The sequence below is a fragment of the Neovison vison genome, chromosome 13 (genome assembly GCF_020171115.1).
Source record: "Neovison vison isolate M4711 chromosome 13, ASM_NN_V1, whole genome shotgun sequence".
In the NCBI taxonomy this organism is placed as follows: Eukaryota; Metazoa; Chordata; class Mammalia; order Carnivora; family Mustelidae; genus Neogale; species Neogale vison.
The window spans coordinates 117,006,058-117,029,678 of record NC_058103.1 but is presented as its reverse complement, the minus strand read 5'-3'; the positions used below and the strand labels follow the sequence as shown (position 1 = coordinate 117,029,678).

General features: G+C 53.1%; 1 protein-coding gene across 2 annotated transcripts; it reads left to right on the top strand.

Moving 5' to 3' along the window:
- The first annotated feature begins 948 nt into the window (after positions 1 to 948).
- Positions 949 to 23,227, top strand: SCAMP2 (secretory carrier membrane protein 2). 2 transcript variants are annotated; one of them, XM_044232477.1, is made up of 10 exons: positions 949 to 1,092; positions 12,814 to 12,882; positions 13,293 to 13,391; positions 13,938 to 14,066; positions 15,210 to 15,327; positions 15,876 to 16,004; positions 16,711 to 16,870; positions 17,902 to 18,003; positions 21,326 to 21,446; positions 21,651 to 23,227. In XM_044232477.1, exons 1-10 carry the CDS (start codon positions 1,036 to 1,038, stop codon positions 21,783 to 21,785), a joined length of 1,119 nt encoding a protein of 372 aa, XP_044088412.1. In that variant the 5' UTR covers positions 949 to 1,035; the 3' UTR covers positions 21,786 to 23,227. The 2 variants fall into 2 exon arrangements, with proteins under 2 accessions (XP_044088412.1, XP_044088411.1); XM_044232476.1 differs by lacking the exon at positions 13,938 to 14,066.
- Positions 23,228 to 23,621: the final 394 nt, after the last annotated feature.

The following is a 23,621-nucleotide window of genomic DNA, read 5'->3' as shown; positions in this document are numbered from 1 at the left end:
ACTTTAAGCAGTAATGTTTAAAATAATATATTATTTTATAATAATACTTTTATAATGATGTTTTATAATAATATTTTAAATAAATGGTATTGTTATAATAATATTTTATAGTATTTTGTTCCCTTTAAGGTGATCTTTGGTTACAACATAAACAACAATAGACCAATTAGCAGCCCTGTACCAGAGCTGGTTAAGGAATGATAGTGGCTGGATTCGGTGGCAGCACAAATGAACGAAGCAGAAGAGTATGAAGAAATAAGGGTAGTGGAGAGCGCCTCCATTGCTGAAATCCCTCATTTATTTAACAAATGCTTGATGTCCAGATTCAAATCTCAGCTCAGATCCTAAAACAGTCTTGGGCTCAGGGATCCTCATCACTAAATCGATAAAACTTGACCGCAGAGGGCAAGACCTAAAAAGAATCAGGGCTCAGCACCTGTGTGGGACAGATGCACGGTCGGTTCTTCCAAGAAGAACCCCTCTGCTGGGCTCTACCACCAGAATCCTCGCCTAGCTCAGCGAAGTCCTTTCGGGTCAGGAACTCCGTTCCCCTCTCCCGCAGAAATGGGCCAACACTTGTCTCCTGCCTGGACCAGTGCGACTTTCCAAACTTGCCCTCGAGGGAAATTAAGGATTTAACTTTCCGACTCCACTTAGCAGTTTACTTGGGAATTTTCCAAAACGAAGCTGGAAAGAGGAAATCGGAGAGGCTACTGATAACGTCTCCGGCTCCCGATCCCTCGAGCCTGGGTGCCGTCCCCAGTACGGAGCACAAGTGACCTCCGACAAAGAGCAATGGAAGGTACGGAGCAAATAGAAGCCGAACGCCCACCAGCCGCTCTGTAGTGGGCTGGACGGGAGGGCGGGGCGGATCTTTGTGACGTCAAGGGACACGCCCCCTGAGAGGGAGCCGCGCCTGCGCCAGGACGGCTGCCTCGCTCCCGGAAGTGGAGGGTCTGCACCGAGAGCGCCGCTGGGTCTGGGTGCCCGGAGGCAGAAGCGTTGGCGGAGCTCGCTCGTCAGCCCCCGACCGCCATGTCGTCCTTCGACACCAACCCTTTCGCAGACCCAGTGGACGTAAACCCCTTCCAGGTAGAGCCCCCAACTCAATTCTCTCTAGTGTCATAGGCCGCGGTTCGGGCCTCTTTCGCTGGAGCCGGGAGACGTGGCGTAGAAGAGACAGGCTGTCTGCCCAATGGGAGAATGGGCTCTGAGGGCTGGCCTATCGTAGTGTCTGTGGGGCGGGACTAGTAGCAGGTGTAACTGAGGAGGGGGCGGGGCGCTGTAGCTTGGAGAGAAGTGGTGGGACCCTCTAGCTCCCCGGGTGTCGCCCCTCTGGCTGGACCCTGCTAGGGAAAGGAACTGAACCAGACGCAGTCAGGGAGACCCCCAGTGTCGGGGAGAGAAGCAACTTCAACTGGGGGGGAAGTGTGGCTACCCCATCCCGCAGTCTTGGGAAGACATCTTCCTTGAGTCACGTTAGGAAAGGAGGTGAAAACAACATAATGGAGAGGTGGAAGCCTCTGCTGGGAAGGAGGAATGTGGGAAGATCCCAAGTTCAGCTCTCCTCCCACCCCTCTACCCCTCCCCCAGCCTCCGCCGAAGAGCCAAACTAGCCTACGAGGTGTAGGAGACCCACTGAGATTCGCTAGGAAAGGAAGGTTGGGAGAGGGTGGGTAGCCAACGCACACTGAAATATGGACTTGATAAGAATGCCACACCTTGGCCACGGGTCTAGTTTGGACTGGGATTTGGCTAGATAGGAGAGAGAGCCCAGGTTTAGGGAGTGGGGAGGGCCTGAGGGTCTTGAAGCTCAAGAAGTGCGATCTGATGGACCTGTGTGTGTTGTTAGGGTAGTTGAGATATGTTGACCTTTGAGCTGGCCTGATCTTTTAAGGAAAGGATCGCGGAAGAAGTCTTCCTACTTAAAGCTGAAACCTTTCTACCTTTGAGCTGAGGGTGCAGGGGTATTCTTTTTCCCCAGTAAAGGACTTTGGAAAGCCTGTGAAGCTTGTTAGCTCCAGATCTCCTGTGCCTCTTACTTTATGTCTGCTCAAAACCAGTTCTAGGGAAGCTTAATTGCGCTGACTGGTGATTTATGAGCCCCGAGGTTTCTGCTCTGTCAGGATGTCACCAGGCGCATTAACTCATCATGCTTGTATTTTATTCTGGTCACTGGCAGCTGCAAAGTTTCCTGCAGGTGTCGGGGAAGTACTTAGAGGGGTCCTCCTGCAACTCTCTGCATGAGTTTTCTCACCTTGAATTCCTTTAAGGATCAGAGCAAAGACAAAGGAGACCAGCAGGGAATAATTGTATACTATCAGATCAACATTCTATCCCTCTTTCTTGGTCTTAAGGTATTTAGTCAAAGGGGGCCCTCAGGGCAAATTTTAGTAGCTTGGTCTTTGTAATGTCCTAAACATTCCTCTTGCAGCTTAATGCTTCTTGATGGAACCTTTGCAGAGACCTTGTCTCTTATGTAATGCCTTCATCTCTATTAGTTGAGTAAAGAAAAAAACATTTGCATCTTTTTTTTCTGTCAGTTTCATCTGGTAAGAGTTTAATTTAATTACAAAACTGCTTTATAACAGTGGACTTTGAGTTTTAGTAAGGATCTAGTGGTCTCTTGGAATGCGTTCTGTGTAATGGTTGGCTTTTTTTTTTTTTTTTTTCTTTTTCCTGTCAGAATCAGAAATAAAATGTCTGTTTCTATCTGAGAGGCAGTCCTCCGGAGATGCAGAGAATTTGTCTCCAGCGGTAGCAGTGGACGAGATAATTGGCCTGAGCGCTGCCCTGTATTAATAGCAGCTTGAAAGTCTTAGGCTTAAACCACATCTTCAGCCCCAGGAGTGATTGTGCAAATTGTGGTAGAAGTAACTTCTGCATTCAAGCGAGACAGTCTGTCCGTCAGGCAGCTCCAGGATATGGCAGGACAGGAAGCAGCTGTGGTCCTGTAAAGAGCAGCATCTGGTGGGGAATCCTGTGTGGGAAGACGGAAGCTGGCTGGCTGTGACTCTGCTCCTTCTTACGCTGGACTGGGTTTTTCCTCTTGGCACACAGCCCCACGGGGAGAAGGAGCTTTGGACATGGGGCCTTCAAGCTCTCCTGGAGAGCCGCCCTCCCCGTCCTTGTGATGGAAGTGTTTGCTTCCCTGACTGCCAGGACTGGGACATTGGGAGGGTGTAGCCCTGGGGTGACTGGGTGTGAGCCCAGCTTCATTTACCCAGGGTGTTAGCACAGAGCTCAGGAGAGAGTTAGGGGAGTGGCGATAGGCTCCACAACTGTCACACCTAGCTAGCTTTCAGAGCAGAGTCATGTTTTCTGTCACTCCATGGTGGGTCATGAAAATATGCTTAGTGTTCAGAGTCCATGGTGGACTGTTAAAGAGTCAGGGCATCCTCAGAAATCTATTGTAACCCCTTAGTCTAGAGTGGAGGAAACCAGGAACCCGGTGAGGACGGGGCATGCTAGAGTTACTAACTAATTCGCAGCAGGAAGGAGCACATACTGGTCTTAAACTGCATTGGGGTTATTTAGGCCTGCTAAGGAAAGAATGTATCTTCATCATCACTGCCCCTATTTTTTTTTTTTTTTAAGATTTTATTTATTTGTTTATTTGGCAGAGAGAGAGAGATTCATTGAGAGAGGGAACACAAGCAGGGGGAGTGGGAGAGGGAGAAGCAGGCTCCCAGTTGAGGTGGGAGCCTGATATGGGGCTGGATCTCAAGACCCTGGGATCATGACCTGAGCTGAAGGGAGATGCCCAACAACTGAGCCACCCAGGTGCCCCAACTGCCCCCATTCTTGAAATGAGAGTACTGGTAGGGTTGATTAGTAGTAGTTAAGTGAGTTTTAATTAGTACTCACTAATTAGTGTTAGCTACGCAAATTCCTCCCCCCACCACAGTGTGTGAGGCTGGAATAATACAGATTATACTGTGCTTTTTAGCAGCATAGCTTCTGAGTAATACTGGTCCTGAAAGGTACTCAGGGTTATGTAATCAAATAAATTTGGGAATCACTCTGTATTCCATTTTTGTTGCAGATTGGCAAGGCTTGTTATTTTGTGAAAGGCTCTGAGCAATCTTACAGTAACGACATTTGCTTAACTTTGTCTGACCCACCACTTCCCAAAGTTATCCAGCCATGGAATCCTTTTTCTGCCAGCTCTTGTAATAGGCCATGCAACTTCCACTGTGCCTTTAAATTTAAAGAAGCCTAGGCTTCTTTGCCTAGAGTTATAATTGGGATTCTTAGCAAACTCCCTGCTCAGTAATAGCTGTGAGCACAGAGTTGTCACAAGAGCTCCGCAAAGGTTTTTACCAAACTTCCAGGAGGAAGCAGGAAACTGCAAGCCAAGGATTATGGATTTCACAACCTCCCCAGCACTCCCTCACCCCCCCTGTTATTGTGGTGCCTCTGCTCCGCCCTCTCTTGGTTTGCTCCCCAAAGCTCTCAGGAAGGGCTTGTTGGGCGGGGAAGGAGAGGGCTGGAGGTGGGCACTGGCGCGCTGGTTGGAGTTTTCAGCAGCCTGCTGGCAAGCAGGTCACCCAGGCCCGAGCCAGGGCCACTTTCCTCCTGGGCGCATCTGCCACGTTGCCTCAGGCAGACTGCGTTGATCTCGAGGAGGGGGAGTAAAGTGGCTGGCGGCACTTGAACAGACAAAACCTTTCAGTGTCGTGAGTTGCCAGATCACACAATATCACTTTGACACTTGCCTCCTCGAAATTAAAAGATAATCTCAGCAGTGTGGCTGCTTCCCAAGGATTTAAAACGTTTCTCTCCTGTGGGAGGAGAAAGTGGTGGCAGAAACGTGATTTGGGCGTGAACAAAGCTCCCTGCTCAGACATGGAGGCTTTGCCACTTCCCAGAGAGGGTGGGCTCCAGCTTGACTGTAACTGCCGGGATTCTTAAACCCACCAGATGGGCCCGTTAGAACTTTCCTGCGGATAGGAGGACTGTCTCGAGAAAGTTGAAAACGGTGAAGTTCAGACAGTGGGAGTCCAGACAGCTGCCAGACTGGGGTGTGGGGGGTGGGAGTCGTCTCCCTGCCTCTCGGGCTGGCACCTGGAGCCAGGCTGGGTGCTAGAAAGTGCCTGGCTGGAGAGACAGCGGAACTGGAGCCCCACACTTCTGTTGTCTTTGCGGCTACTTGAAGTAGGATAATCCCATGTTCCGAGCAGTGATAATACTTAACCAGGACAAACAAGGGGTTCTCACCACTCTTTCAGAGAAGAGCGCAGTGTGCATTAGCAAGGCATGACCTGTCCAGCAGTGCTTCCTTGAGATGCTGACACATTCAGGCACATCACTGAGTTCCTGCCGCTCCAAGGGCCGGCGCAGGAGACAGGGTAAATGAGCAGCACATGACCTGCCAGAGCTTCTGATCTGTTCACGGTAATGCTGGGTATGATGAGGGCAATCAAGACTTGCCAGAAGGAGCTGTGAGGGATCTGAGGAGGAAAGGTAGAGTCCTGTGGTAGACAGGGATAGGCGTGGTGCAGAGAGCCGGCTGGATGGGAAGAGAGGGTAGTTCCTATTTCAGGTAACGAAGCTTCCACATACTGTCGCTGCCCAGCCCCAGTCACGTCTCCCCCCCACTTCTCCCACTGTGGGCCTGGACACATCCGCTACTTGAGGCACACTCAGTTGCTTGGCCCAGTCACTCTGGTTGTTCTCTCTGTCTTGGACTCTTTAACACTGGGACTCTCACCACCTTCCACCTGTTTGCAGGCTGTGAAACCTGGAGTTTTGTCCTTGACTTTGTACTCACTGTAGACCTCTCTGAGTAAGCTCTTCCACTTGCATTGTAGCCGGCACATGGGGTGCAGGACCACGTGGCCCCGGGGACCCAAACAAAGCAGGTTCAGCCACTTGCCCCTGAGTAAATCCAGAGGCAGAGAGATGAGCGGTGGTGAAACGAGAGTTTATTGCCGTGAGGCCGAGCCCGGGAAGATGGTGGGCTAGCATCTCAAAGACATCTCCAAAGTGTTGGGGGGAGGGGAGACTTCCAGGTTTATCTCAGGAAAGTTTGGGACAAAGGTCGGTCTGTATGTGCCAGGTAGGCCGTGATAGTTAATTCACTCATTGTCTTCAAGTCAGTCACATGTGGAGTCTTGTGGCTCAGACAGCCCTTGTTGCTTCAGGGGGTAGTTTCGGTTCCCGCAGAGGACGCTTTGCCCTCAGGGTCTTCAGCCTGCACCCTGGGAGGAGCCGGGAAGAAGCAGCCCGCTAGAATGCTTGAGGTCAGAACCGGGCGGGTGGGGACTGGGGGTGGGGGGTGGGTGTTGTCCTCTCCCACTGTGGTTTCCAAGTAGCATCTGCGTCCCTGCCATCCCAGGTCTAGAGCTCTAGGGGCACCTGGCTCGCTGAGCTGGTAGAGCGCGACTCTTGATTGTTGTGAGTTCAAGAAAACAGATAAACCAACCACATCTAGGACTCTAGCCCTCCCCTCCTCCTGAGCTTCAGACCAGTATTCCCACGTCTTGCCTGCAGGTTGCCTGATAGTCAAGCAGACCTCATCCACAGGTATCTCCAGACCAGCTCGGTATCTTCTCCGGGCCTCTCCCTGCTCCCACACACCCACTCCTGAAAAACTTGTTCTTCTTCCCCTGTGATCACTGCCCTTGTTCACCAGTCACCCAAGCTGGCCACCCTGTCCCTCAACTTCCCTTTCCCCTTTCTGGTTCAGAGAGTGGCGGAGCCCATGGCTCTCCCCAAGCAAGGTGTCTGGAGTCTGTCCCCCCTTCTCCACTCCCAGCTGTCATGCCAGTTCTCTCTGTCACCCCTGTGGACTGTGGTCCCGTCCAGGCCTCTCTCCCCGCTCACTGCACTGTCCTCACTGTGGCAGACACCCGTCTCCAGTTGTCCAGCACTGCCCACAGGTGGAGTCCAAACTCTGGCAGCCCTGCTTCAGGCTGGTTCCTTGGCATTCCTGGCTCCTCTCTCTCTACTCTTCACTCCACAGCGATCGGAGCCTTCTCCTGTGTAGAGGCTGCTTTTATTTTTTATTTATTTTTATGATTTATTTTGTTTTATTTTTCTAAAGATTTTATTTATTTATTTGATAGACAGAGATCACAAGTAGGCAGAGAGACAGGCAGAGAAAGGAGGAAGCAGGTCCCCCACTGAGCAGAGCCCAATGTGGGGCTAGATCCTAGGACCCTGGGATCATGACCCGAGCCGAAGGCAGAGGCTTTAATCCCCTGAGCCACCCAGGTGTCCTGATTTATTTTATTTTTTAAAGATTGTTTTAGAGCAGGGGTAGGGGCAGAAGGAGAGGGAGAATCTCAAGCAGATCCCCCACTAAGCACAGAGCCCAACCCTCATCTTGATCTCACCACCCCGAGATCATGACCTGAGCCGAAACCAAGAGTCAGATGCTTAACTGAGCCACTCAGGCGCCCCTAGAATCTGGTCAGACTTGAGCACTGGAAACCTGAGTCAGGTAAAAGGACCCACAGTGACCCCTATAGCTGAATGCAAACAAGCTTGTTAAGTGACCTAGCGCAGAAGATCCCTGAGCCCTGGCTGACCAAACAGACTGCTTACACCCAGGCACAGGTACCAAAAAAGGAAAATTCCATATATTCTCATACCTCCTCACTTCCCCTTCCCGACAGCCCCCTCTCCCCTGCCCTGCCTCGTGGCAGACTGTCTCTCCTTTGCTGTCCTGCCTGCTGCTCCCTTGCAGGGTTTTCAGTAAACTTCAATGTCCTTGGTCCTGCCTTGGGTGAATTCTGGCAGCCCCCCTGACTAGGTTGCCCCACATCCTGTAGAGCTACTGTGCCTTTGCAAATGCTGCTCTTGCCTCCCTCCTCCATGCTTACTGCACGTCTGTCATCACTCAAGATCCAGCTCAGGCAGCGCCTGAGTATACTGCCTTCCCTGCCTCCCCAAGCACTTAGTCCCTTCTTCCCCGGTGAAGGTGCCTGGTCTTGCCTGCTTCCAGGGTGCCTCCTGCCACACTTCCCTTCCTTACCACTGGTTCTCTGCACTGTCTGCTTCTTGAGGACAGGAACCAAGGCTTTTTCCCAGCATCCTAGCCCTGTGCTTGGTGTGGGATGGTTTGCGTAGGGAGGAGACAAAGGTGGAAGTAGGAGGCAGGTGGTCAGTGTGACCGCAGACAGGCCCTGCCCGGGGCGCGGGCGCCAGGGCCAGGAGGGCCTTGGGAGCCCAGTCGGTGTTTTAGCCTCACTTTCCTGGGCTGCGGGAGAGAGAGGCCGTGCCTGCACCTTGCTCATTTGGTGGGTCCTCAGGCTCTTTTTAAAAATGCGTGGGTACATGTGCTTTGAAGGGAAAAATAATGTAATCACATGGAAAATTTGGAAGACAAAATAGATCATTGTAATTTCTTGCCTTTTGAAACCATTGCTATTTTGATGCATTTTCCTGCCAGTCTCTTCATATGAGCGCTTTTGACAAAATTGTTATTTGGGATTCACATAACAAAGCACTTCTCTGTGTTGCTGCCCTGTGTCCGTAGCTATGATTTTTAACGGCTGTTTAGACCATCAGGGGGGATGTGTACCAAAACATTCTTGGCTGGTCATTGGATGTTTAAGTTGATTCTGGATTTAAAAAAAATTTTTATTTACTTATTTTTTTTGTAATTTATTTCTTAGAGAGAGAGAGAGAGAGAGAGTGAGAATGAGTTGGGGGAGAGGCAGAGGGAAAGGGAGAGACAGAATCTCAAGCAGACTCCTCGCTGAGCGCGGAACCCGATGCAGGGCTCCATCTCACCACCCTGAGATCATGACCTGAGTGGAAACCAAAATCAAATGCTCAACCAACTGAGCCACCCAGGTGCCTCTGATTTTTTTCCCTCCTGGGGAATACTGGTGCAATAAACATCTTTGCAGATCCAGATTTTTACGTATTTTTATCCTATTTCCCCAGGATGGGTTCTCAGGTAAGAGAGTACCAAGGTTCACTGTCGCTCTTTTGACTTGGGACCCAGCCAGCCAGTCTGGGGACGATTGCCCTTTTTTGTCATATGACACACAGCCTTGTCTTCAAAGCAAATAGGATTTCACAGAGGTTCCAAAGTCTTGGTAACTGCCTCTCAGAGAGAATGGCTGAGTGTTTTGTTGTTGTTGTTATTCATGAGGTGTTTATTTAATGTGTTTATTTGGAGCCTGAAATAAATCCCACATCGGGAGCTTGGGTGGAGTGTAGGATGGCAAAGTCATAGCTCAAGCGCAGCCAGGACCTGTGACATGGAAAGTGACTGCCAGACTGGAAACAAGTATGTTTTTTCCCGGCCCTTCTCGGCCGAGCTCCAGCCTGCCTGCCTGCCCGCCTCTTTTCCCTTTGTTCCCTGACACTGCATCTCCACGAAGGGTTCCCCTTCTCCAGTGGTGGTGGGCCTCTCTTCCCCTCCGGGGTCCTCCCTTCTCCTCCTCTCCCTTCTTCACTCTGCCCTGGGCTCTTGTGCTGTGCACACGTCTCTGCTAGGATCATCGATCACTGGCTCTGGGAGGGCAATGCACCTTCCTTGTCTTGGTGTGTCCCTCACACCCGGGCTGTTCCCCGAATGGAAAGAACTGAGTGCAGGCGTGTTTTCTTTGTTACAGATTCGGCAAAGGGCATCAGGCAGTTTGAGTCCTTTGTGTACCAAATGGGTTTGGGTTACCTCTCTATAGGTGAAACTCAGCTCTTGCCATCTCTTGAAATAACTACTTGACCCACTTACGAGTCAGCTGACGTTTGGCGAATAGGAAAGGACGTAGCTGCTGTGGACTTCTTATTTGTGGTTCGGAGTAGAAGCCGAGGGTCTTCATTCAGACCAGCCAGTGTGGTCTTCCGTGCAAGACTCTGCATGTCTCCTGCCATGAATATCCCCCAAGGACTTCCTGAAGTCCAGGAATAAAAAACCGAACAGAAACTGTTGTCCTGGTCAGTCACATGCCCCATCTGTGTTCCTCAGGAGCAGGGTTCCTTCATTCGGTCACACATGGAGCACCTTCTGTTTGTCAACTGCAGCAGGCTTTGGGGGTGCACTGCTGAACAAGCCTTCCCCTCTCAGGCTTGCCACTGTGTCCCTGGAGATAGACAAATTCAGGAACCAGCTCAGCCACTATCCCTGTGATCTTGGACAAACCTAATTCCCCTTTGTGAGCTGGGGCTTGCTACAGCCTCAAACTAAAGAGAATCATTCCTTGCAGGTTGGTCATGATGTTGAAATTGGGGATGGGGGGGTATAGCTTTTCTTGGCCTGGGCTGCTCAGCTGAGCTGCAGAGCACGGAAGCTGGTTGAAGTGAGGGTTTTCTCCATTCTCTCAAGGATGGATTAGAACCAGAACTATTGTAGATGCACGGGGGAGAAGGCAACTCATTGCAGACGGTGGCTGCCTTAGGGCGTTGGGCCATAATTCTTCCAAGGAATCAGGTTGAAGAAGGCTGGTAGAACCTTCATATCTGACGGCTTGAGAACGTGACCTGTTCTGGGGTGACTAGAACTTCACTCTAGCATCACTGTGTAATCCTGGCACATAGTAGATCCCCAGTAAATGTCAGCTCCCTTCCTCTCCCACCAGGCCTAAGCTTCTCATCTTTCAGAAGGAGCCCAGGCCTGCCCGAGTGTTCTAGGCCCCTCTTCTGGGGCAGGGTGCTCCTGGGCCCTGGAGCTGCTGCAGTGGCACGGGCTCCCCCTAGCTTTTGGGCAGTACCTCCCCAGAGAAAGTGGAGGGGAGCACGCAGCAGGTCCTCTCGAACATCAGCTTCAAGATCCCATGAGCTTCTGCTTCACATCAGGCCCTTCACCAAACACTAGGAGCTGGAAGTTTGAACTAGACACGGAGGCATCTGGCCACAGAGGTTTACGGCCTGCTAGCCGAGACAGTATTTGTGGTGAGTCTGGTGAGGGGTCCAGGACCGAGTGCTGAAGATTTTAGAAAAAAGGAGGAGAGAGCTCACTATAGGCAGAGTAGTCAGCTCGCCAACCCCCAGAATCCTCTTCTGGCTGACCTTGGTAAAGGAAATGACCTCTCTTCATGGTCTAGAGGTTGCCTGTTAAACGTTTTAAGACGTATGCGCCTCAGGCAGACATGTGGGCCAGCACCCAAAACTGCTACCAGAGCCACCTCTCTGTCCTCTGTCCTGTGACACAGACTCAGGTAACCAGTTCCCTAGATGGTGGATCTGATTTCAGTGACTTCAGCTCACACAGTCTGCTGTGGCTTGGTGCTTTGCTGAGTCGAAAAGGGGAACAGCCCGAGCCCCAAATCATTCTTGCAAGAAGCCAGCCTAGTGATTCTGGGAGAAACCTGCTAGTCTTTCATCCAGTGAATAACCTCAAGGCCAGTTCCTCCTCCAGCTCAGCTGGCCTTCTGAACCTCACCTTGTCATTTTGTCCTAAGTTTCAGGGGCCACTAGGTGGGGATGGTGGCCAGCAGAGAGCACATAGCCAGGTGGCCTCTCCGCAGAGGAAATTGGGTGGGGTGCAGAGAGATGAGGTATCCAGAGAGAAGAAGGAAGTTGGAGCTGCATGCCCAGCTCTGGGCTAGGCCCGGGGGCCAGCCAGCCAGTCTCACCGGTCAGGAATCGGAGGCCCAGGTGGGAAGACGAAAATTGGTGTGTGTGGAAAAACATCAGAAAGAACACTCACAGCTGACCCTTGGTTTTGTGAATGTACAGAATAGGGAGCCAGCCATTTTGAGACTTAAGACAAGTACAGTGCCATGGTGAGGGTCTGTTTCCACATCTGACATGTAAGGGGATTGTCCTCTGAAGGTCTGTCTCATGTGAATACCGTGTTTGAGAATCTATTTAGTGGAGGTGAAGCTGGGCCAGCAGAACGGGAGCATGTGGACCGTAGTGAGGGTTCGGGGTTGGGAGGGTTAGATACACAGAAGCAGGCCAGGGGAGGCCTTGTAACCGGGAACTTGGCAGAGTCCAGTGGCCCTGAGCCCATCCTTTACAGCTGTGGAGTTGGACCTGAGCCCCGTACCTATTACATATGGGGAAGGGGGAGGAGAAGGGATGGATGATAAAGGGTGCGGAGGGGGCAGGATGAGGCCACTGCCTGTTGACCTTGGGCCAGCAGGGGCCTGCTGGGGAGAAGGAGATGACAGGGAGTGCTGTGCAGGCCCTAGGCCAGAGGGCTGGCCTTGGCAGAGGTCAGATGGGGAAGGGAAGACTCAGGAAGGAAAACTCAGGAAAAGCCTGTGTTCTGAGGACATTTTTGGATTTTTTGAAAAGAATCCAGAAAAAAACCCCAAAAACATTTTCCTGGCTTTTCATCTGAGCCCTTCATGCCTCTCTATTCCTAGCAAGTGTGCCTGATTTAATAAAACCAGCACTGGCAGCCAGCAGCACGTTTTTGTTCCAGAACCTTAAACTGTCCTTTAAAAATGGAGAATAGGTGCTTCCTGTAAAATAATAAATACAACAGTAGAGAAAGGTTATGAAGTAAAAAATAATTCTCTATACCACCCCCCCATGGCCCCCCACGCCCCCAGTCCCTGGAGGTAAATGCTGTGAACCATTTTGAATCTGGAAAGGACACTAACAAGGACATGGGTGGTATCTATTCCGAGGTCTCATAGTGGGAAGTTTGTTCTGGGTCTCTCCTGGGAAGTCATTGGGGCTGAACTTGTCCTTTTCCAGGAGAAGAGATCACAGCTCCGGTGTGGCAGGGGCCGGGCACAGGAGCCTTCCCGAGAGGCTTTTCAGGGCACCAGGAAGGGCCTCAGCAGTGTCCCTCCAGCCAGGTATCCCTGGGAGGGGCCAAGGGACGGTTATGTCCCTCCCCTTCATCAAGGTTCTCTCTTCTCCCGGGTGTCTCACGGCTGTGTTTTGTTACCTTCCCAGGATCCCTCTGTGACCCAGCTGACCAGTGCTCCACAGGGGGGTCTGGCGGAATTCAACCCCTTCTCAGAGGTTGGTGAGCATGCCCTCTTTCTGAGTCCCTGGGCCCTCTGGCTGGTGCTAGGTTTCTGGGGCAAGGAGCCTTGGCAGAGGCAGAAACAGCTCTGAGAAACTTCCGTCCTCAAAGGGAGAGCCCTAACATGGGCTTGGGGTAGGGGGAAGGGTGAAGAAGTCACCAGTTCCTCCCTTGGGGTCTGTATCTGGGCCCTTCCCTGAAGAGAGCAGGACTGTGCTGGGGAGCTGGGGCTCCAGCAAGAGACCAGAGGTGCTAGGTGAAGCACCACACTGCCCAGCGCCCGAGGCTCAATTGATGGCCAGGAAGTCGCAAAGGTAGGCCCAGGCCTGCCCTCAGGGCAATGCCCCTCACTGGCAGGCTGACCGGTGCAACCACTCACCTGCCTCCTTTGGTGTGTCCCATGTAGACAAATGCAGCGACAACTGTTCCTGTCACACAGCTCCCTGGGCCCTCGCAGCCGGCGGTTCTCCAGCCTTCAGTGGAACCAACCCAGCCAACCCCCCAGGTACTGTTAACAAAGATCCTTTTAGCCTCTCCTTTCCAACAAGGGAAGCCCCGAGACCAGTAGCTGAACCTTGAGATTGGGAGGGGGCGGTGGCCAGAGGGCCTTCATTCCCAGCTCCCCTTCAAGGGCCCTCTTGACCTTGGAGCTAGTCATTTGCACACAGAGGGTCTGCTCAGCCAGCCTCGATCCTCACCCCGCCCCACACTACCACCAGAAACTAAGCTCTGCTTACCAGGCTGGAGTCCTCAATGTCTTGAGCAAGAGCATTTGCCCCTGTTTGCCATTCCAGATCCTCCTGGAGCCTTTGGTTTGTCTTCTCTTACTCGGGGCCCAGAATCTCTCTTTCTCTCGCACTCTCGCTTTTCTTTTTTTCACCTCTTTCATTCCTGTCTTCCTTCCTATTGCCCTTTGTCCCTTCACCAAATGCTGGGGTTCTGGTCTGCCTAATGCCTGACCCTCTCTGCCATCACCTCACTACCCTGCCCCCCTGCCCCCCATCCCCTCTACCCCTGGTGGCCGTGGCCCTCAGTGAAGTGTGTGTTGCAGCTCCTGCTTAGACAGGCCAGCGAGTTCCTGCCTACCAGACTCCTGGCAGTGAGGGAGCTCTCAGAGAGGCAGATGCTGCTAGGAGGAGCTAGTATTCTCAGAGACAGCTACACGCGAAAGCTTCCGAAGGTAGGCAAAGTGTAGATGAGCCTGAGTGAGGGCAAGGCCTGAGCTGGGTTTTGGACTCTCATGGGCCCCAAGCTGCTCCCACCATCTGACTGGACTTGGGAGGGAGGGCCAAGACCCTCAGCAGGGCCCAGCGTGGTCAGTTCTGGTCCTGCTTTTGCCCCCGGGGCCTGAAACTTACCTCCGAAGGCAGCCTCAGCTCTTCGGAGAACTCTTTTTGGAGAGAGCGAGAGAGCGAGTGTGGGTATGAGTACACACGCACACACACGTACGTATGTACACATAACACCTGGCTGGTCATTTCGCAAGGTGACTGGTTTGAGATCCGCTGCCTAAGGACTGTAGACTTCAGGAGGAGTGCTCGCTTCGGCAGCACATATACTAAAATTGGGACTTCAGGAGGAGCCAGGCGCCTGTGGCTGTAGCGCCTGTTAGGAGCGGGGCCCAGGACCCTGCACTGGAATGCCTCACATGAAGCTCCCTAGATGCCTTTCTGGGAGGCCTTGCTCTTCTTGGACAGGGGATAAAGCTTGGACTCTGCATGTCACCAGAGCCGGACAGAGCAGGGCCCAGCTGAGGGCGCTGGCCTGGGGTGTACCGGTCGCAGTTCAGGTGGACATCAGGGGGCTGGCTGCTCCTGGGGGTGGGGTGGGGTGGTGCTAAAATCCCTGAGGCCCTAGGTGCACTTTGGTCTGCCCTCCAATGCCTCCCCGCTGCACTCACTGCTGGCAGGTTGGTACTGTGTCCCCTTCACACACACACCCTCCAGGCTCTTGAGGTGAGGTGTGGCTCTTCAGGTTTCTGTACAGGTTAGTCTCTTATGAGGCCATTTTCCCTTTGCTGTTACCCCAAAGGTCACTGTAATTGAACTTTGCCTGGATTCTAGAATGGGGGGTAGTTCTCTAATCTCAAGCTCAGGGAAGAAGGGGAGACGAGCCCTGCCTAAGGCTGGTTAACACCTAAGAGGACAGAGGTGTTGAGGCAGTAGGTCGCCTTGGCATCTCTCTGGTGGTCTCTGGTACACAAGACACCATGGGGCTGGAATTGGCTCTCCCTGCCTGGGGCAAGGTCTCCCATCTTTAGCTCAGGCTGATGCTGTCCCTCTGTCTCCTGTGTCCGGCTGCCCCCACCCTCTGTGTCCCCCAGGCTGTGGCCTCCGCAGCGCAGGCAAGCCTGCTCCGGCAGCAGGAAGAACTGGACAGGAAAGCAGCCGAACTAGAGCGCAAGGAGCGGGAGCTGCAGAACACAGTGGCCAACTTACACGGTAAGGGAGGCTGCCAGCCTCTGGGCCAGCATACCTGACGCAGGAGCCTTCCCTGAGCCTGCTTGGGCCAGGGCAGCCCTGGAGCTCTGTTGGGCTCTAGATCATCTCAGCGGCGCTGGTGCCAGTGCCCGGAAGGGCAGCGAAGTGGAGGCCGGAGACCTGCAGTGTGGTCCTCAAACTATAGGTTGTTTTGTGCTCCTTCCCAGCTCCGGAGGGTTTTGCTAGAGTAGGGCACTGGTCCTGTGTGTGACTCCCCCTCGTCTTCGGGATGATGACCCCTTGTGTTTATGGGATGGTTGTTTGTAAAAATAATGACTTGGGCCCTCTTGCTCTGTTTCCCAGTACATTTGGGATCCATTATCTTGGAGTGGCTTGTGGATATTCATGTCCCGTGCCACTTTGCCCATCTACTCCCTATCCATAGTGACACTGACTCCCACTTGTTGGCCCCTTCTGGGAGCCCTGGTTTGGCCCATAAACTCCAGGAGTGTGCACCCCACATGCTGCTACAGAGGCCAAGCCTGACTGTATTGCTTGTTCGCCCACAGTGAGAGAGAACAACTGGCCACCCCTGCCCTTCTGGTGCCCTGTCAAGCCCTGTTTCTATCAGGATTTTTCAGTGGAGATCCCTGCCGACTACCAGCGGATATGCAAGATGCTGTACTATCTCTGGATGTGTGAGTCTGGGCCGTCTTCTGAGCGCAAGGGGGAAGTGGGGTGTAACTCTAGAGCCCTGTCTGTGCTCTGGCTGCTCCTCACTGTAGACTCCAGCCTTCTTCAGGGCTGGGCTGGGGTCGGGGTGGGGGGTGCCTTCTGCCCACACATGGCCCTCCACTGTCTACTCCCTGTCCTGGGAAGCCCCCCGAAAAGGCCCACTCACCCCAGTTCACACCACAGATTGAGTAGGGTGGGACTAGCAGGAGGCAGCAGAGTTTCTCTGGGGCTCATTGCCCGTGAAAGGCCCTCTTTTGGCAAAGGCTTCCCTCCCCACAGGCCTCTTGGCTCCTAGGAATGTGAGCGATATAAGACCCCCTATAGCTCCACTGTGGGCCCTCTAGGGCCAGGGACAAGAGTCACTGAAAGACGTCTTCCTCAGGGATCAGCCCTTGAGTCTGCATCTTCCCTTCCCCCTCTGCCCTCCTTCATATGCTTGGGCTGTACCCTCACCTTTTAGGAACTTGGTATGGTCCCTGGTTTTGCTGTCCCAGAAAAACCAGGATTTGGGAGCTCACCCTGCCTTGGTGCAGACCCAGGACTGGCGTTTCTGCTGATTCCCTCACTGTAGGGACCTCACATCCTCTCTGGGGTTGGTTTGCTGGGCCTGGGAGCCCTTCTGTCCCCTCAGCACCAGCCTGTCTCTCTCTCTCTCCTCACCCTCCCCAGTGCATTCAGTGACTCTGTTTCTGAATCTGCTTGCTTGCCTGGCCTGGTTCTTAGTCGACAGCTCCAAGGGAGTGGACTTCGGCCTTTCCATCCTGTGGTTTATCATCTTCACCCCCTGTGCCTTCCTTTGTTGGTACCGACCCATCTATAAGGCCTTCAGGTGAGTGGGGCTGGGGCAAGGGGAGTGTATGGCTAGCATCCCAGGTAGCAGGCCAAGGGCCTTATGCCCAGGGGCCCCCTCCCAGTCTTGGAGCAGAACAGGATGGTGGGGGAATCCACTTTCCCATTCTCATCCACAGTGCGAGCAGACGGGGGTCAGGAGCCATTTTCCTGAGATGTTGTATCTGGGGTCTCCTCTGAGCACCATCCTTGGACTAGGCACGGGAGACCTAGAGAGGGGTCCTTGGGCTCCCACCCGCTCCCCTGCGGTCTGCTGCGTTACTGGGAAGAGGGCGGGGCTTCTTCTGCTCCCTTCCGAGGCTTTAAGGAGTCCGCTTTGATAAGGGCTTCATGGCTGATTGCTCCTAGCTTGTTTCCGCCTCTCCCCTGCCTCCCCAGTAACTCTTGAGCCTGCTGAGTGCAGACGGGCTGGTGGAGAATAGATACATGAGCTCAAGCAGATCTACTTCATAGACCCCCTAGCGTTTGTGGCATTGTGCCTCCCAGTTGCTGCTTTCAGGCTTGGGAACCTAGCAGGCCCCAGGGAGAGGGGGCGGGCGGTGGCTGAACCCTTGCATGCACTCTGCAGGCAGTACGCCAGCCCCTGAGGACATGGGGATGGAGGTTTGGTCTACAGTTCTGTGTTCCCCAAATACCTTTTTATTTGACCCAGGCCAATGGTTTTATTATTGGGTATTTCTATCTTTGGCATCTATTTCCTTGTCTCTTATGAAATGCGGGTACATACCCCAGAAAATGGACCATTAAGTTCTTTATGTCATCCTCTGGGGAGCAACTTTATTAGCTCTTTGAGTAAGGGGTCAAGCATTGACCCCTTAAACTGGAGGGCAGTTAGTGGCAAGCTGTTTCTGATTATGGCTGTGGCTGTTTGTGTCCTCTGGCCAGTGTGGCTCGTCTCCTGGAGCTATCTGCGCTCCCATCCTGCCTTCTGGCTCCTAATGCCAAGCGAGGAATACTGAGGAGTGAACCCCCGCCCACTTAATGACCTTGGGTTTCCCCTTCTCTCCACAGGTCCGACAACTCTTTCAGCTTCTTCGTGTTCTTCTTCATATTTTTTTGTCAAATAGGGATCTATATCATCCAGTTGGTAGGCATCCCTGGCCTGGGGGACAGGTGAGTCCTGGGGCAGCATGAAGGGGTGATGCTTTGGAGGTGGCCTGACCTCCCTTGCCCCGATTTCTTGCTCCCACAGAGCCCTCAGAGAGGACCCATCCTCCACTCTGGCCGGGAAGGTCGGGGGCAGGCTGCCTGGTGTCCTCCTCTGCCCCTCCCATTCTTCCCGGCTCACCACTCACTGCCTCACCTGTTCACCACTTTCTGAGGAGGTGTGGGTGGACTGGCCCCAAACCCTTAGGCTACCAGGACTACGTCCTGTGGAGAATTGCATCCTCTTCCTTTCCTCTGGCTGTTCCCTCCCAGAGGCTGGTGCTGCTTCTACAGGCCCCAGGCAAGCCCTTGGGTTCAGGTAGCTGCCAAGAGAGGCCCTGGTCTTTTGTGGACTTGGTGCTGTGACTTTGTCCAGAGAGCCTGTAATGTCAGAAGGTGGAGCCCCAGCCTCTTCTGGACTGGCTTTGAGCACAGAGCTGGCTTGAGTTTCCTGGGTGCTGGAGTCCTCAGCTCAAAATTAGCCTCAAAAAAGAAAAGCTGCCGGCTGATGTTTTCCTTTCTGCCCCAGTGCACAGGGGACATTATAGTAAGGTCAGGCAGCCGCTTGGCTGAGAGCCTGAGCCTGGAAGGGTTGCACTACTTTGGTCCCTTCCCTCCAGCGGAGCTGGCAAATGCAGGGCGGAGGGAGGGGCCTGACTCACCTTGTGCTCCGAGCGTGCCCACTGCCCTCCTGCCGCCCCTCATCCATCTCGCCCTGCTGTTTCTGGGCTTGCCCCTTTCTCTTTGAAAATGTCATCACTCACTACCCTCAGTGAGATCCTAGAAGACAGGCTGTGCCGTACATGCTCTTTGCTTCCCAGGCCAGGAGTCAAAAGGCTGGCGTTCTGGTCTCGGCCCGCCCCCCCTGTCCTGCCCCCTCATGAGCTCGGCAGCCTCCGGCTTCCCAGTGCCTCCCCACCTCACCTCCCGACCCCCGCGGCTGGGTGGATAGAACCTCCCTTTCTTGTTATCAAGTATAAAATACACAGAACATAAAATTTATTTTAGTGACCCCTTAACACATCTTAAAGTAAAAAATTCAGTGGCTTTTAGTAGGTCCATAGTGTTAGGCGGCCCCATCCACTAGTTAGTTCTAGGACATTTGCATCACCCTGAGAGGAGACTGTACTTAGTAGGCATCCTGCTCCGTCCTTCCCGGAGCCCCTGGCAGCCATGAAGCTGCTCTCTTGCTCTTGCGCCGTGCGCGCTCGCTTGCTCTCTCTATCTGTATTTGCCTTCTCTGGACATTTTGTCAAATGGAACCATACAGTATGGGGCTTTTTTTTTTTTTTTTTTAAAGATTTTATTTATTTATTTGACAGAGAGAGATCACAAGTAGATGGAGAGGCAGGCAGAGAGAGAGAGAGAGAGGGAAGCAGGCCCCCTGCTGAGCAGAGAGCCCGATGTGGGACTCGATCCCAGGACCCTGAGATCATGGCCTGAGCTGAAGGCAGCGGCTTAACCCACTGAGCCACCCAGGCGCCCCAGTATGGGGCTTTTTACGCTGGCCTCACTCAGTGTGATGTTTTTAAGGCTCACGCTGTAACATGGCTCAGTACTTCCCTCCTCTTTACGAAGTACTCTTCCGTCTGCTTGTCCGTTCATCAGTGGACACACCCTGGGGTAGTTTCCACCTTTCTGCTGTCGTGAACAGTGCTGCTATGTACATCTTTGTACAAGCCTTTGAATACCTGGTTTGGGTTCTTTCGGGGTATGTATCTGGAGTGGAATTGCTGGGTCACATGTTAAGTCTGTGGTGGGGTGACCACAGTGTAGGGGGGTTCTCATATGGCCGCACCATTTCCTTTGGCAGTATACGAGGGCTCTCGTTTTTCTGAAGCCTCACCAGTGCTTATTTTATTTTTTTTGTGTTCTCAACCTAGAGATGTATCTCACTGTGGTGGGTTTTTTCGTTTTTTTTTTTAAGTAGGCTCCTCACCCAACATGGAGCCCAGCATGGGGCCTGAACCCACGACCCTGAGACCAAAACCCATATGTCTACCATACTCAGTTGCTATGTCACCAGCTGAGCCACCCAGGCACCCCAAGTGTGGTTTTTGATTGGCATTTCCTGAATAACTAATGATGTTGACTATCTTTTATTTGCTTTTTGGCCATTTGTGTTTCTTCATTGAAATGTCTGTTCAGGTCTTTCTCTGGTAATTGGGTTGCCATTTTGTTTTCGAGTTCTTTATATATTCTGGATACTAACTTACCAGATTAACGCATTTTCCCCTCCTTCTTTATATTATTTTTTCATTCTGTGATACTGTCACTTGATGCACAGGTTTTAATTTTGATGAAGTCCAATTTTTTTCTTTGTTATGTTTTCGGTGTCATATCTAAAACCAGTGCCAAACCCAGAGTCAAGGAGAGTGAACGGTTTTCTTCTAAGCATTCTGGCTTTAGCTCATATTAGGTCTCTGATCCATCTTGAGTTAGATTTGTGCCTGGCTGAAGTCAGGATCCAGCTTCATTGTTTTGCGTGTGGCTGCCCAGCGCCATTTGTTGAAAAGACTGGTGTCTTGGCACCCTTGTCAGAAATCAGTTGATGGGGGCGCCTGGGTGGCTCAGTGGATTAAGCCTCTGCCTTTGGTTCAGGTCATGATCCCAGGGTCTAGGGATTGAGGCCCCCGTCCAGCTCCTTGCTTAGCAGGGAGCCTGCTTCCCCCTTTCCCTCTGTCAAATAAATAAATAAAATCTATAAAAAGATAATAATTAAAAAAAAAAGAAATCAGTTGATGGTCGATGTATCAGTTTGTTTCTGGACTCTCAGTTCTTTTCCATTGATCTGTATGTCCTTGTGCCAGTACAGCACTGTTTTGAGAACTGTAGCTTTGCAGTCCAGAAATGGGAGACTAGCCCCTCTTACAGAGAAGGACACTGGGGCTCGGGAAGGAGACATGACTGACTGGAGGCAGAGGGGCTGCCCTGGGTCCTGGCAGGAGATGCTGAGGTGACAGGATGAATGCAGTGGGTTGGCCAGTGGTCCTCCTTCCCGGGGGTGGGCTTTGGGAGTGAGCAGCCAGGCTTTCCATGTCCCCTAGAGCGGCAGGAAAAGGCCCTCTGCTGGACCACTCCTGTCTGAGGGCAGCATGGGGCCTGTCAGCCTTCACAGAGGCCTGGGCTCTCACAGCCAGGGCTTCTGGCCCATGGCTCTGTGCCACAGGGAGGTGCCTTTTGGTGGCCGGTCAGTCTACAGCGGCCACTTAAAGAGCCCCTCATGGGGGGACATCTGGGGCCCCCTCTCACTGTGTCCCCTCTGGCTTCCTCCTCCCCGCCTTCACAGTGGTTGGATCGCAGCCCTGTCTACGCTGAAGCAAGACCATTTGGCTGTGTCTATCATCATGATGGTGGTGGCTGGCTTCTTCACCCTGTGTGCTGTGCTCTCACTCTTCCTTCTGAAGCGGGTGAGTGGTGGGTGCTGGGCCCACAGCAGCCGGAGGAAGCAGACAGCTCTTTCCTGCCTTCGCCTCGGGGATGCCCATCCCTGGAGGCAGTTGGGCTAGCCCCTTCTGGGCCCCGGAGGTCCAGTGACTGTCCTCACCAAGTTTCTGGGTGGGAGGTCAGGCAGGTCCCCAGGGCACACTTCTCACTGCAGCCTCTTTCCCCAGGTGCACTCCCTGTACCGCCGGACGGGGGCTAGCTTCCAGCAGGCCCAGGAGGAGTTTTCCCAGGGCATCTTCAGCAACAGGACCTTCCGCAGTGCTGCCTCATCTGCTGCCCGAGGAGCCTTCCAGGGGAACTAGTCCTCCTGACTCTCCTTCCTCTACCCCAGCCTTTTCTCTCGCCTGCCTTCTAGCTGCACTTTCCGTGGGTGCCTTAAACAGTGGTTATGCCCAGCACAGACCTGGGGAGGGTCTTGCACAGTCCTTCCTCCTTCCTCAGCTACCAGCTCTCCATTCTGCCCGAGGGGAGGGAAGGGAGGAACAGGGACTTTTTTTTTTTACACAAGAGAAAAAAGGAAAAAAAAAAGCTGTCTTTCCTTCTCTGGTGGTGTAGGTTCAAAGCACTGGGACTGTAGTTCACTTCCCCTTACACAGGTACATGCACGCGTGCACACGCACACATACCCACACACATCACATAGGTGTACACGGTTGGGATCATAAGCTGACCTGGGCCCGTGCCAGCTGCAGTTTTATTTCTGCCAGGGTCCTGGGACTCCACTCCTCCCCCAGGCCTGGCCTGCATCTGGCTGCACAGGCCCAGCCTTTGGCTTCCACAGTCCTGCCTTTCTCTCCTGCCTAGGCGGCAGTAGTCTCCCCAGGCCCCCCTTTAGATGAGCTGCAGTCCAGGTGGATGGAAAGCTCTGTTCCCCAGATCACTCTGAGGTGGTCTCTGGGCTTCCAGTGCCTGTGACACGGTCACACCCAGGCTCTTCCTTGCCTTCTGTTTCTCCCAGATTTATAGCCCTTTAGTGCCCTCTGCACCTTCCTGGTGTGGGAGGCATGTGTGCCCTCTGGGGCCCTCTCTAAGCCCTTGCCCTCTCCCCTCTGTTGACTTACTGAATGTGCAGTGGGGTTGGCTGGGATTCGGGGATGGGGAGGGATGGAGGACATTGACCCCAAGTAGTCCTTTGCCCAACCTTTGACAGTTGTCTAGGGGGGTGGAGTCTGACTATCCTGGTGTGGTTTGGCCTTGTTTTGATATCCTCTCCTCCTGAGGGACAGTGGCCCTTAGCCATGGCCTCAGATTCTTCCCCACTCTGCCTTCTCCCCTTAGCAATATCTCATGTGTATGACTCTTCCGGGGGGGGGGCAGACAAATCAGTCCAGAACTGCATCTCTCATGCTGGACTGATGAGCCACTTTACTGAGGGCTTCCCTGTACCCCCCCCACATGGAACCTAGGTCACCTGTCACTGGTCCTGGGGATTCCTCAGGTGTGTCCCAGGTGGGCACCTGGGAGTCCACAGATAAAACCTGCACCCTGTCCTCTAAAGGCCATCTACAGGGGCGGGTGTGTGGTCTGAGGGGACTTCTCAAAAAGCTGGCCAACTGCCTGCGCCTGGGACCTGGGGCCCACCCCAGGCAGTGTGCAGACTGCCCACCCACTCAGCCCCAGAGCCATTGATCATGGCAGTGACCAAGGTTTTGTACACTTTCTGGTATTTTTTTCTTCGTGTACAAATGTATATGTTATGTCTCAATTTTTGTGCTTTAAATAAAAACAAGACATTTTCAGACAACGCTGGTCCTCCTGTCTGGTGGACTTGGGAGGATGGGAGTGGCCAACAGAGCCTGCACTGAGTTGCTGCTGCGGTTAGTGTGAAGACTCAAAGATTCCACATCTGGCCCCTCTGCTCTGGCTGGTCTGGTAGGGGCCAAGCGCCTCTTGACACTACTTAGCCAAAAGCACCTTGTCCCAGTATCTCTGCTTTAGAGCCACTGGTTCTGAGCCCAGGGGGCAACCTGGGGAGCCTCTTTGACTCTTACCCCCTACCGGGCACACCTGCTCTGCCGACTCCTCCCACCTTGCCCTTCACGTGAGCCATAAACTCTGGGTGGGATTTCCCCGTACCCCCTCCTAGCGACCTCGCTTGCGGGCCTCAGACCGCAGGGAGCCTCGGTGCTCCCACTACG